The sequence below is a fragment of the Tamandua tetradactyla genome, chromosome 7 (assembly GCF_023851605.1).
Source record: "Tamandua tetradactyla isolate mTamTet1 chromosome 7, mTamTet1.pri, whole genome shotgun sequence".
In the NCBI taxonomy this organism is placed as follows: Eukaryota; Metazoa; Chordata; class Mammalia; order Pilosa; family Myrmecophagidae; genus Tamandua; species Tamandua tetradactyla.
The window spans coordinates 162,130,946-162,145,423 of record NC_135333.1 but is presented as its reverse complement, the minus strand read 5'-3'; the positions used below and the strand labels follow the sequence as shown (position 1 = coordinate 162,145,423).

At 35.2% G+C, this 14,478-nt stretch overlaps 1 protein-coding gene across 3 annotated transcripts in view; it reads left to right on the top strand.

Annotated features, from left to right (window-relative positions):
- EEA1 (early endosome antigen 1) overlaps positions 1-14,478 on the top strand; it is a 193,649-nt gene that overhangs the window by 86,133 nt on the left and 93,038 nt on the right. For 2 of the 3 annotated variants that reach the window (XM_077111592.1, XM_077111594.1), the window contains 6 exons: positions 3,939-3,993; positions 4,090-4,155; positions 6,334-6,373; positions 7,376-7,489; positions 8,116-8,237; positions 12,410-12,565. In XM_077111592.1, coding sequence (XP_076967707.1) covers positions 3,939-3,993; positions 4,090-4,155; positions 6,334-6,373; positions 7,376-7,489; positions 8,116-8,237; positions 12,410-12,565 — 553 coding nt within the window. The remainder of the gene's footprint in view (positions 1-3,938; positions 3,994-4,089; positions 4,156-6,333; positions 6,374-7,375; positions 7,490-8,115; positions 8,238-12,409; positions 12,566-14,478) is intronic. The other variant, XM_077111593.1, reaches the window with a different exon arrangement.

Genomic DNA, 14,478 nt, shown 5'->3' with positions numbered 1-14,478 from the left:
ACTCTCATTTTTACTTTATTTATTTGCATCTGATATCTTTTTTTCTTTGGCAGTCTAGCTAAAGATTTTGGTTTTACTATTTGCTGTCTTTTTTTTTAATTCTCTATTTCACCTACTTTGCTATAATCTTTATTTTTTTCTTCTTGCTTTGGGATTAGCTTTCTGTTCTTTTTCTAGTTCCTCCAGGTATGCAGTTTGGTCTTTGATTTTAGCTCTTTCTTCTTTTTTAACGTGGATGTTTAGGAGCTTTAAATTTCCCTCTCAGCACTGCCTTTCACTGTATCCCATAAGTTTTTTTTAATTTTTTTTATTTGTCATGGGCAGGCTCCAGAAATCGAATTCGGGTCTCCTGCATGGCAGGCAAGAACTCTCCCACTGAGCCACCATTGCCTGCCATGTATCCCATAAGTTTTGGTATGTTGTGTCCTAGTTTTCATTCATTTTGACATATTTTCTGATTTCTCATGCAATTTCTTCTTTGATCACTGATTGTTTAAGAATGTGTTAACTTCCATGTATTTATGTTTTATTGAATTCCAGCTTCTCTCAGTTATAGTCTGAGAAAGTGCTCTGTATAATTTCAGTCTTTTTAAATTTATTGACACTTGCTTGGTGGCACAACATGAGGTCTGTCCGGAAAAATGATCCATGAACACTTGAGAAGAAGGTGTGTCCTGCTGTTTTGGAGTGCGATGTTCTGTACATATCTGTTACGTATAGTTCATTTATCTTATTATTCAACTTCTGTGCTGCCTTATTGATCCTTTTTCTATTGATGAGAGTGGTGTTTTGAAGTCTCCAACTATTATAGTAGAGACCTCTATTTCTCCCTTCAGTTTTGCCAATGTTTGCCTCTTGTATTTTCAGACACCATGTTTAGGTGCATAAATATTTATAATTATTTTTTCTTCTTGGTAAATTTGCCCTTTTATTAATGTATATGCCCTTCTTTTTTTCTCTTATAACAGCTTTGCATTTAAAATCTGTTTTGTACAATATTAGCATAGCCACCTCAGCTACTGTTTATTTATTTATTTTTTTTGGCATGGGCAGACTCCAGGAATCAAACCCAGGTCTCCGGCATGGCAGGTGAGAATTCTGTCACCGAGCTACCGTTGCATCACCCCTCAACTCTTTTTTGTTTTCTGTTTTTGTGGAGTACCTTTTTTTTCCCCAGTCTTTCACTTTCAACCTATTTTTGTTCATGGGTCTAGGGTGAGTCTCTTCTAGTCAGCATATAGATGGATCGTACTTTTTTATCCATTCTACCTGTCTTTTTCTTTTGATTGGGGGAATTTAATCTATTAAAGTTCAGTATTGTTACAGTAAAGGCAGTACTTACTTCAGCCATTTTATCCTTTGGGTTTTATGTGTTACATCTTATTTTTGTCTCAACTTTTACCCCTTTAGTTACCTTTACTGATAACTTTCATTTCTACACTTTGTTCCAAACCTACCTCTCATGTCTTTTCCTTTCAGCCTGCCCAACTCCTTCAGTGTTTCTGGTAGGACTAGTCTCTTATTGTCAAACTCTCTTATTTTCTGCTTATCTGTGAATATTTTAAATTCTCCCTTATTTCTGAAGGACAGTTTTTTCAGATAAAGAATTCTTGGCTGGCTTTTTCTCTTTTAGTACCTTAGGCATATCATACCGTTATCTTCTCTCCTCCATTGTTTCTGATGAGTAATCTGCCCTTAATAGTGTAGTAATGGTGATGAATTGCTTTATTCTTGCTACATTCATAATTCTGTTCTTAATTTTGGCATTTTACATTCAGATTAGTATGTGTCTCTGAGTAGGTCTATTAGGATTTATTCTTTTTGGGATATATTGAACTTCTTGGATATGTACATTTATGTCTTCATAAGAGTTGAGAAATTTTCGGCCATTATTTCTCCAACTATTCTTTTTGCCCCCCTTTCCCTTTCTTCTCTTTTTTTTAACATGGGCAGGCACTGGGAATCGAACCTGGGTCCTCAGGCTTGGCAGGCAAGCATTCTTACCTGCTGAGCCACCGTGGCCCGCCCTCTTCTCTTTTTGGGGCACTCATGACATGTATATTTGTGTGCTTCATGCTGTCATTTAAATCCCTGACCCTACCTAGTTTTTTCCATTCTTTTCTCAATGTGTTCTTCTGTCTCTGAGATTTCGAATGTCTTGTCTTCAGATTTACTTATTCTTATCTTCTGCCTTTTCAAATCTGCTGTTGTATGCCTCTTTTGTATTTTTGGTCTCTTCTATTATGCCTTTATGCCTTTCATCCCCATCATTTCTTATACTTTTTTTTGAACATTAAAATTCTTCTTTATGCTCACACATTTTCTTCCTAATATTTATCTCTTTAGCCCTATTTTCTTTCATTTCCATTTAGGAGATTTTTTGAACTTCTTTGATAAGTCTCCAAATTTGGTGTCTCTTCTGAAATTTTAATTTGTTCTCTTGACTGGGCCATATCTTTCACTTTCTTAGTATGGCTTACACTTTTTTGCTGGTATTTAAGTATCTGATTATTTTGAGAGTTTATTCTGAAGGTCAGGTTTTCTCTTACCTAAGGTTTTATTGTTAATTGATTGGCTTTGTGTCAAGGCTCTTCTTTCATACTTGGTTCAACTTATTCTAGAACTTTAGATTTGCCCATGTTTAACGTATCAGATTTTTTCAGCTCCTCTTCATCTGATTCTGGGTATGTGTGGTACAATTTTTAAGATTGTGCTATCTGTGTAGTTGTTTAATCCTCACGGGAAATCTTCCTTTACTGTGTTCCTTTTCAGGGAATCTTAATCTCTTCTGCACGTTTTTGTTATGCCTCTATGATTTTTTTTTTTTAAATCTCCTTTCATTGCCTTTGGCTGATTTTGCCTGGAGGGTAAATTTTGGAAGGATGGTCTTCCTGGAGAAGACTTTCTCAATTCAACATTTCCCAACAAAAACAGGGCCAGGGACCCATGAAGGGGGCACAGACCAGTTTTAAAGAGCCTGGGGAGAGAGTCAGGAAAGACAACAAAAAGCTTTTTTGAGGGCTCAAAGCTTTGCTCTCTTGGCTACCCAGCAGATGGTGCTCTTCAGTAAACTACCACCCTAACCTTCTACCCGCCATCCTATAGCCTTAAGGGGGTCCTGTGTCTTTGAACCCCTGCCCACTTCCGCCCCCCCCCACCAGCCCACTGCTTTATCCTGGGATTTAAACAGTGAATGGTGAGTGTTTCTTGTCTGGGGCTGACTAAAACCATGGTTCAAAGCTGGGACCCAGTGATCTATTTTCCTGATCAAAAGTGGTGATCAGTATAGGCCCTGCACCCCCCTGTCCTTGTGGATGAGAATTTCCATGTCCTTCTCTGTCTGTGGCAGCCAGCCAGTAACCAGACCGAGTTGGGTAACCTAGATTGTGGGGGATGGGCACCACTCTTCCTCCCACTCTTCCCTGGGTGCTACACAATGCTCCCCTTGCCTCTGGAGCCCCAGAACAGTTGTTGCAGACAGTTATTCTTCCTGTCCATCAGCTGCTTTTGCAGGGGGAATGAGTGCTTTAGCTCCCTACTCTGCCATCTTCCCCAGTAGATTGTGCAGATTTTATTGGCCTTGAAAGTGATTTTATATTTTATGCTAACTGCATAGGAAGTCATTGATGCTTACTGTTTGTAATCTAGTGAGGAGACATTTTGTTTCTGTCTAAACACTTGACAGTTATATCACGATTTCCATGAGAAAATGTTTTTCCATTTATAAAAATTCAAAGAACTTTAGCAATAAAACCCTTTTCTGAAGGGTTTTACATATGTGCTACTATACATAAAAGCTACAGTAGTTTTTCTTTTATTTTGGAATTGAGAAGACCAGAATATTAATATACAGTCCATAGCCATGATCTGTTAATAGACCAGATTCTTAATTAAGGTATAGTAACTATTAATTCCTTTTTTCCTCCATATATATTTAGAGATGATATAACACTACTCAGACAAGAGGTCCAAGACCTACAGGCTTCACTTAAGGTTAGAAGAAAAATGATTATATTTGTTTATTTTTAGTGTTTCAGAGAGTAAGTCTTTTTAAATTTACTAGTTAAAATATATATTTTTTTTCATTAGGAAGAAAAATGGTACTCAGAAGAATTAAAGAAAGAATTAGAAAAATTTCAAGGGCTGCAGCAGCAAGTAATTGCTTTCAAATATTTGAAGCATGTTTGTTGTTCATTTTTATTATTGAAAATTAAGTGTAATACTTTTTTATAAGCAGGAGGCCTGATGTAAATAACTTCCTAATTTGTTTCTCAATGTTTAATAGTCTGCAATGTATATGCTTCTAACAAATGCAAAGAAACATATGGGAAGCAAAGATGTAAGTTGTTAAAGGTGCTACCTTAAAGAATCACTTATAGATTATTTTTTTATCCCAGGTTATTTTATTTGGGTTATAAAATATAGATTTAAGCATCAGTGAACCTCTTCAAAGCATCTGCATTTGTGAAAACTGGAAATGAGTAAAATGTCCATTGATAGGGGAAGGACTTTTGTTTAGCTGTCTATAGTTTGTGTTAGTGAATCTTATTTAAAGATATAGAGAAATGTTATATTAATGATATCATGTTTTAAAAAACAGATTAAAGATATGTGTATATGAACACATACACACACATCTATACTTTATGACTTCATCTATGTAAAAATAATACATAGAGGGCGGTGCAATGGTGGCTCAGTGGCAGAATTCTCGCCTGCCATGCCAGAGACCCGGGTTCAATTCCCGGAGCCTGCCCATGCGAGGGAAAAAAAACATAGAAAAAAGCAGAGGGAAATGATTGTGATATCAAAAATGTTTATTTCTGAGTCATGGTGTTAGTTTTGGTATCTTAGATTCTTTATATTTTAATATATCTTCTAAATAAATGCCTTAATCTGTTATGATTATTATACCAAAATTGGATTGAGTTTTAAACTAAAATGATATAAAGAATCAAAGAATACTGAATTTTACCAAATACATGGTACAGTTTTCATTTGCAAGAATAAAGTGGGTATCACAAATAGTTCTTAAGTAGATAATCTGGCAAAATTGACTAGTGGCTTTGGCTGGAAGGCAGACTTTAAAAACCATGAACTTGAATATTTAGTAGAAGAGACTTCCAAATTAAATGTGGAAAGTGCAGCCTGGTTTCTCCTTATAGCTTATAGTGAAATGCGACAGGAAAGAGATAAGCTGAGAATAAAAATAGTTCTAAAAATTAGTTCTAATGTTTTTTAAAGTAATTAGTGATACTTGCACATTATTTTAGCACATTGTGCCTCACCTTTGGTCATCTTTTTTGCCCTTTTATCCATACCAAGAGTTGTCAGTTGTAATAGAAAATTAAACAACAGATGAATGAATAGTAAGATCCCAGTCTTATTATTATTGTGCTCATCTAACTGAGTATGCTGTTAACATTAAACAGTTTTTTAGTAATCTAAAAAAAAAACTTATGGTTCATGTTTTCCTGTTTTATACAGATGCCATTGACAGTTAGTCAGACATGGACTATATTATTTTCTCTACCTGAAAACAGAAAGGAAATCATTTACTGTGTTTGAGATGCCTATTTCCCATTTAATAAATAAATTCTCCACAGGTCAAGGTGTATTTTGCCTTGGTAGGAAATTTACCTTTGGGGAAAAATGTATTTTAAATATTGATGATTCTTAGCACTTAATATATCTAATTCTAATGTTCAGGAAAATAAAAAAATTAGGTATACTATGAGATGCCTTATCAAACTGCTTCAAATGTATATTATTCTTGTATATGTGAAAATACTACCAAGGTGGTATATTATTTTGTTTCTGATACATATGATAAATTGATCTCATGAAATATCCTTTTTCCTGTGTCTTTTAAAGATGATTCATAATCCTAAATTAAAAACTTCTACTTTAAAAGCCAAACTTGTTGGTAGAAATAGTTTAATGGCATATTTTAGCCTCTGCAAATCTTCATATATTATAGGATTAAATCTTGCCTGCTGACTTAATTGCTTTAGAATATGTAATTATGATAACTTATTTATTACAGATGTCACAAAATTTAAGAGGCCATCTACTTTAAGACCTGTAATAGTTTCACATATGTTAAAATGTAAAAAACTTTTCTCTTGGAGCTAGTAAACTATAGTTAGATCATTATATCATTCTGTGTAATTGTACCATAGAGATTGAGAAGAATTTGAGCTGCTAAACTTTAATTTTTAATAAAAATCTGATTTATCTGATAGAATGTAGTTTTCAGAAATTTTAACTTTGGCAATTATAACAGTATTGTCTTTTCCTTTTAATGTCTTTGTTGATGTCTTTTGTTTTGAGGAGTCTAAACCTGATGGATTGGTGGCTGATTCATCAGCAGGTAAATTTATTTAAAGCAAATTTTTTCTTTTCTCTCCTTTCTTTCTTTCTTTCTCTCTCATTTCCTTTCTTTCCCTCCCTCTCTTTATCTTTTTTCCTCCTAAATGAATTTTGTGATTATACTTAATGGTTCAAAAAGAGTGAAGATAATGGTCACATTCTAGGTTTAGAATGCTACCTGCAAACTTCATAATTTAATTAGTTACCTAAAATCATAGGATTTTTTAGTTCATTATGTTCTGAAGTTTGAAATAAACTTCTGGAATATTACATTAGTATGGTTGTTTAATAAAAGTTTGCCTAGGGTACACAGGTGGTTCAGTGGTAGCGTGCTTGCCTTCCATGTGGGAAACCTATGATAGATTCCTGGACCATGGACCCCGCTGCTTCCACTACCCCGCTTCAAAGTTTGCCTGCTTTTAAGAATGAGTTATTATTTTCCTTTAGAAATAATATGATGGAACTGGAATCTTTGCAGTTGTCTTCAACAGCAGGAATGTTCAATGAATGATTAAAATTACATTTTGAAGTTGTCTTTGTAATTAATTTCCTCTAAAATCTTTTACCTTTATAAGAATGAAGTAGTAAGAGTTTACTGCATATTTTAGTCAATTATTTTATTCAAGACCTTGTTTATTCTTAAGCCATGTCTAACAACTTATGGCTTTATAACTAATTTTATCAGTGAAGCAGAGTATATTCCTCTTTGGTCAGTCGAAGAATATAGAAAAATAGCTGTGAAATAAAAGTAACTTTTAAGGAAATCTTTACAGATTATTTGGGGTGATTCTAAACATTCCTTTCATTTGTTTTAAATGTTTGAAAATTATAACTTGAGTTTTGAATAAGTCAGATATGCTTAAAGTTTGAAATATGAAATACTACCTTTTGTAGCTGGGTAATAACTCATATTGACTGTTTTAACAGCAATGATTGTAAGTTATAACAGTTTAACAAATGTAAACTAATACTGTATTTTTATAACTTCTAACATGTTTTGTAGAACTACAGTCTTTAGAACAACAATTAGAAGAAGCCCAAACAGAAAATTTTAATATTAAGCAAATGAAGGACTTATTTGAGCAGAAAGCGGCTCAACTAGCGACTGAAATTGCAGGTACATTGAATAAAGACTTTTTAGCCTATAAATCAGTCTCATTATCTTTGTACCATTAAATATCCAAGAAATTAACATAGCATGTTAGTATCAAAAAGCAGTTGTTAAAGACTAGGTGATGATTAATAGAATTTAATGATACCAGGATTGCTTTGTAAATTATTTTCAGATTATCCGTCTTCTAATTTAAGAGGACTTATTTTTCTCTATGTAATTTTTTATGCATTTTAGAAAAGAAAAGCATAGTTACAACTATAAGTAACATTTTGAAGAAGTTAATTAAATAATACAACATAGATTTAATATTTGGTTATGGTATCAATTATATATATTATCATTTCATACTTTTAGGTAAAATATTACATGTAATTACATATACATTAAATCAGTGCTTAAGTAATAATCTAGTGTTGTGTGGAATTTATGTAGATAAAAACAGATTTAATGTTTTTAATTTCATCATTTAATCAACATTTAATTTTATAGTGTTATGTATATATGGCCATATAAGGAATGTGAATTTCCATTAGAGTGATATACAGAGCAATATGCAGGAATTTGTAAAACCTTTTTTCCTAGAGTTAATATCTTGACTCTAATATTTATATATAACCATATTTAATTAGATATAAAGTCAAAATATGATGAAGAAAGGAGTCTTAGAGAAGCTGCTGAAGAAAAAGTGGCACATCTGACAGAAGAATTAAACAAAGAGACAACTGTAATTCAAGATCTGAAGACAGAACTGGTAATCTAGAAACCATTTATTGGGATTCACCTTTATACTTTTTTAAATTAAGAAAAAAATACATGTTCACATGAAAACGTTTAAAAAATATAGCTTGAGTAAAGTGTAGGAAATGAAAGTTTCCCTATAGCTCTACTGCATATATATACACATGCACACATACACACACATGCATACATATATATACTCACAATTTATATATACTATATATGATTTTTGAAATAAAATGACATTTTATGATATGTAATATATAACTTAAACATTTTTGCTGTTGCTAAGTAACCATCTGTATTTGTAGTAGTTCACATATCTGTATTTCTGATCTTGACCTTCCTTTGAACTTTAGTTTTAGAAATCCTGCTACCTTTAGGGTACCTCCAATTGCATTTCTAGTTCATTTTAAATCCAACCAGTATAAAAATCAAAATCATCATATTTCCTCCATAACTCTATTTCTTTCATTGGTATCATATATCGTCCATACACTCCTCAGGCTTAACATCTTTGGATCTGTCCTTGACTCCTTTATTAGCTAGGGTTCTCTAGAGAAACAGAGTCAGCAGGAGATATTTGTAAATACAAAATGTATAAAAGTATCTCACGTAGCTGTGGGGAAGTAGAGTCCAAGGTCTGTAGGGCAGGCCCTGAATGGCAGCTCCAGTGAATGTCCTCAGTGAACTCTTAGGAGAGGCTGGCTGGGCCACTTTGGGGATGTATGAGTCCAAGATCTGTAGGGTAGGCCATGAGCTGGCAGCTCCAATGAAGGTCCTCAAGGAACTCTCAGGAGAGGCTGGCTGGCTGAAGCAGAAAGAGGGATTGTTTCTTCTGAATCCTCCTTAAAAGCCTTCCGGTGATTAGATTAAGCCTTACTCATTGCAGAAGACACTCCCCCTAGTGGATTGCAAATTGCTGCCCCTTCCGTGATGAAAGTGGTCCAATATAATTAGCCTGCCGCCATGTAGCCGGCTGATCACCTCGGGGAATGGTGCCACATTGGGGGCTGAGTGTGGGTCTCTGATGTTGGCAGATTGGCACTCAGCAGTGGCTGTAGCCAGGTCAGCCTTGATAAGTGGAAGTCCATGTTGCTGAGCTCATGCGTAACCTCCATCCCTGCCACTGTGACTACTTTGTTCATGAGCCCACTGGGCAATGACAAGAGTTGTTGTGGAAAGAGACTGACTGACTGGTATCCAACAGAACAGGTCATCTTACCCACTTGATTGTTAACACCTTCCTCTGTTGAAGTCACCCTCTGGTGCACATTCACATGGGACACAAATATGTTCATGTTTTTAGCCCACTCGGAAAGGTCTCTCCACATACCTCTTCCCCAAACCTCTTTGTTATCAATTTTCCGAACTTGCTCTTTCTGAGTCCCTGCCAAACCATTAGCAACAGCCCATAAATCAATATACAAATGCACCTCTGGCCAGTTCTCCTTCCAAGCAAAATGAATAACCAGGTGCACTGCTCGAAATTCTGCCCACTGGGGGGATTTCCCCTCACTAATGTCCTTCACAGACATCCCTGAAAAGGGTTGTAGTCCTGCAGCTATCCACTATTAGGTGGTACCCACATATCGTGCTGAACTGTCTGTAAACCAGGCCTGAGTTTTCTCTTCCTCAGTCAATTCACTGTAAGAAACTCCCCAAGAGGCCATATCTCTGGGGATATAGCAGGAATACAGACTGTGGGCATTTGAGCCACTTCTTCATGTAACTAACTTGTGCCTTTAGCCATGTCCATCTCATTTTAGGCGATTAAGTGCTGCCACCTGGCTTCTGCCAATTTGGGATCTGATCATCCCCATTGTGTTTGAGAATTCCAGCTCAGTGAGAGCAGTTCCCACAGTAATATCTGACCTATAGATAAGGGTACTACAGACTCTTCAGGGATGATGGAGCTAGTCTCACAAATTTGTTTTTCTCATTTCTGGTAAAATGTGTGTCCTCTGGATATTCCTGGGTTGTATGAGCAGGCTTTCCACAATAAATCAACTCTTAACATTCCAATCTCTTTACGCCGTTGGATCCCCTTATCTACATTATACCAGGGCAGATCTGGCATAATCAGGTAATGTCAGCCACCTTTTGATCCATGTTTTAGCCAGTCATCCAAACAAACTGTTAATGCCTTTTCTAACCCCTCAAGCTATAACATTGAATGCAGAATCTCCTTTGTAGGCCCATATCAATAAATTCAGCCTGATCCAGCTTTATATTCCTCCCACCATTATCCCACACCCTTAAAATCCATTTCCACACATATTCTCCTGATCTCTGTCTTTATAAATTGGAAAACTCATGCAGTTCTTTTGGAATATAGCAAACCTCCTCATGGGTGACACTTTGTATCTCACCTTTTGGGGCCTGTTGGGACTTTAGTCTAGTTATAGGTCTGAAGAAAATAGGGGTAGTGGGGGTGGATTATGAAAAGAATTAAAAGAATCTTCCAAGCCAATTGTTTCAGGGCTTTTGTTTGCAGTTTCATCTGGTGAAACAGGGTTAATCACTCCAGGCAGAGGAACAAGGGCTGTTTCTCCATGTGGAGGTAATTACATGCTTCACAGGCACTGAAGGGTTAATCCCTTCAGGGGGAGGTTGGATAGCCAACTCCTCAGGGCAGGTTGGAGATGGCTGTGTCCTCAGGGCAGACTATTGCAGGGTTATCTAGAGAAGACTCAGTATGATCTAGGATTTCAAGGTTTCCACAGCCATCATTATTAGTCCATATGATGCCATCCCATTTTTCAGGGTCCCACTCCTTTCCAGTCAATGCCCTCACTTTAACTGCGGACTCCATGCAAGGTTGAGGTTTTCAGTTTATGTTGTAAAGTTGCTACTCTAACAATGAAACTCTGAGTCTGATTTTCAGAGATCTCAAGTTTGCAGCTACAAGAAATAAAATTTTCCTTCAGGGCGCTTAGAAACTTTTGCATCTGTCATATGGCAATTAAGCTTCTCATTCGAAGCCTTCAGCTCATCCCTTTCCCACATCAATTTATACAGCGTATGTAACGACAACCAGTCAACATCTACCTCTTAATTCCACAAAATTCCATAAAGGTATCAAAGACATTATCACCCAGTGCCTGGCTTCATATAAGTGAACAATTAGTGGAATCAAATGGTGATTTTTTGACTGTCTCTTTTGCCAGTTCACCCCATGGACTGGCAGTGTCATTCTGATTATGGGAAATATGGTCATTAGTGCCTTTGAATATAGTCAGAGTAGAAAACCAATCATAAAAACCCATTTTTAAGATTCTGTTTCTTAAGAGCCACTCCTCTTACCAAGCTGTATTAGCTAGGGTTCTCTAGAGAAACAGAATCAGCAGGATAATAATTATAAATAAAATGTATATATATTTTATTATATCTGTAAACATAAAATTTATAAAAGTGTTTCACGCAACCTTGGGGAAGTAGATTCCAAGGTCTGTAGGGCAGGCTGTGAGCTGGCAGCTCCAACGAAGGTCCTCACCGAGCTCTCAGGAGAGGCTGCCTGGCTGGTCAGCCTTGGAAGCCTTCCAGTGATTAGACTAAATGTCACTTATTGTAGAAGACATTCCCCTTAGCTGATTCCAGATGCAGTCAGCTGTTTATGTAGCCAATGTGGTCATGATTTAAGTCCATGAAATGTCCTCATAGCAACAGGCAGGGCAGCGCTTACCTGACCAGACAACTGGGCACCACTGCCTGGCCAAATTGACACAAGAACCTGAGCATAACAACTCCCTTGTGTCCTTTATTTAGCACTGAACAAATATATGAATATACTACATCCAACCTGCAGTCCATCCTATTTATGCTTATATCTGTTCATTTTTATTATCAGTTTCCTTAGATCAGAAATGAAGAAATGTAGTATTTATCATGTGATTGTTATAACCAATGGGTATTATTTGTGAGGGAGAGGAAAGCAAGTAAAGAATTAAGGATATCTTTGAATTTATTATCTTGCATCTTGAGATCTAATACTATTAAATATGACACAGAAAGGGCAGGAAGAGGAGGTAGCTTGTTGGAGGGAAAATATCAGTGTTTGATGTTTTGTGTCCAAATAGCTAATATTAAAGATGATTTGCATTTTGGTTTCTTTGTGTGAAACCATTCTAAAAATGTGTGTTACTTTAGTTTTTCATTAACACTTAACTATGTGTTGCTTCATAGCTTCAGAGACCTGGTATAGAAGATGTTGCTGTTCTTAAGAAAGAATTGGTCCAAGTTCAAACATTAATGGACAACATGACCTTGGAACGTGAGAGAGAATCTGAAAAACTGAAAGATGAGTGCAAAAAGTTACAAGCAGAATATGCTAACTCAGAGGTAATGAAGTTTCATGTACTTAAATGTAATCTGCATCAACTTGTTTAGCATGTAATGTTGAATGAAGGCAGGATTCAAGATTTTTCTGTGTGGCCTAACAAAATAGTATTTGCCTTTCTTTCATTTGATTTGAGTAATATTTGTGTATAATCAGTATGCTCTGATAGTTAATGTATTTTACCTTTGCTTTATAAAACTAGATATATGGAGAATAATGTTTGCATAAATGATGTTTATTGTGGGGAAATGATATTTAAATTTAAATTTACCCAAGGCTAGTGGGTAAGTGGTCATTGGGTTATCACTTTGGTAGGGATAATGAAAATATGATTTTTCTACACATATATTACTGATGTTGTTTAGAGAAAATATTTAAGAAATACGTATCTTCTGGTAGCCCTATTTCTAATTGACAAGCTTATTGAATCATAGAATTGAACGAATCTTAAAAATTATCTAGTCCAGCATCCATCTAGGACTCCCTTTTTTAGCAGATCCTGATAAGAATCCTCAACCCTTGCTAGTTTTGTGTGGTGGTGCCTATTTCTTCATAAGTCAGTCCTGCCATATTTAGGCAATTTTAAATTTTAAAAAAGTTTTTCTTATATTATGTTGACATCTGCTTCCCTATAATTTACATGTATTGGTTCTAGTTCTCTCTTTAGGAATTAAACAGAATAAATTGTTCCTCTTTTCCATGTGAGATATTTGAAGACTCTTCATATTTACTCCGAGTCTTCTCTTTCAGGATAAACATTCTTAGTTCCTTCCACCTTTTCTTTTATGACATTGCTTTGACTTATAAACCTTTATATTATGTCAGCAGATGACAAGCTCTGAGATATATAATAAATATATTTGCTTCAAAATATTAGCTTTTGTCCTTCTTACTGTATTATTTATAGGAGATATGTAGTTACTATTACTACTTGCAGTCCTTTAACTCCCTTATGTGAAAGAACCTCTGTTTCTCATGTTTTCTGTTTAAAGAATTAGGTCATAGTGGTGTTCCAATTTGCATTGCTTTCTTAGAGTTTTGTAGTTGGTGATCTAAAAGCCACTATAATCATAATTGGAAATATGTTGCTTAGGTAGAAATATTATAAATAACCCATGTCTTTTGACCTTTTAGTTTACTTTTTCCTGTATGTCATAGTGAGGGAATGGTGAAAGTTAGTGGGTATAGTACCCATGGGCATGTGAGGCTGTATGATGCTTAACACTTCAGGCTTCAAGGTTTATGATCCTTAGATGCAGATTTCCCAAAAGCACTCTCTATAGCCCAATAGCACATTTTATCAAACAATGTTGGGGTTCATGGGTTTCCTGATTCTAATGCTGTTACTAGTCAGCAAAAGACAATGATAAGCCTCTGAGCGCAAGTGTGGAATCCAGGAGAGGATGAATTGAAGAAAACTCATGAGGAAACGTCCCATTTAAGTTAAAGTAGAAATAACAGAACCTGGGGTTTAACCTCCTTATTGATGAGATGAAATTTTAGTGCTTCAGTAAAAACTATTTTTGATTAAATTGGCCTGCCTGGTATATTTCTAAAATTTTAAAAAGATATTATATTTCCTTTTCATTGAAATGATTCCTTTAATGTTTGAAATTTCAAAATATATGTAATATGGAACTAAAATTGGACTAAAGTAATAGTGATTTTAGAATATACATATTTTTAAAGTAAAATCCAGTAACTTTTCCAGATGAGAATTATGGAGTTATAGATATACTTGTTGTACAGATGGATTTGAACAAGGAAGAAAAACTATAGATTTATTTGCATGTTAGTAAAAAATATGTGGGAATATGATGCAACTTGGTAATAGGAAAATATTTCTGAGTGTTGTTTTCTTTAAAAATTACTCTAAACTTAATTTGGGAGTTTTAAAAAACTTGTTTCTTTATTC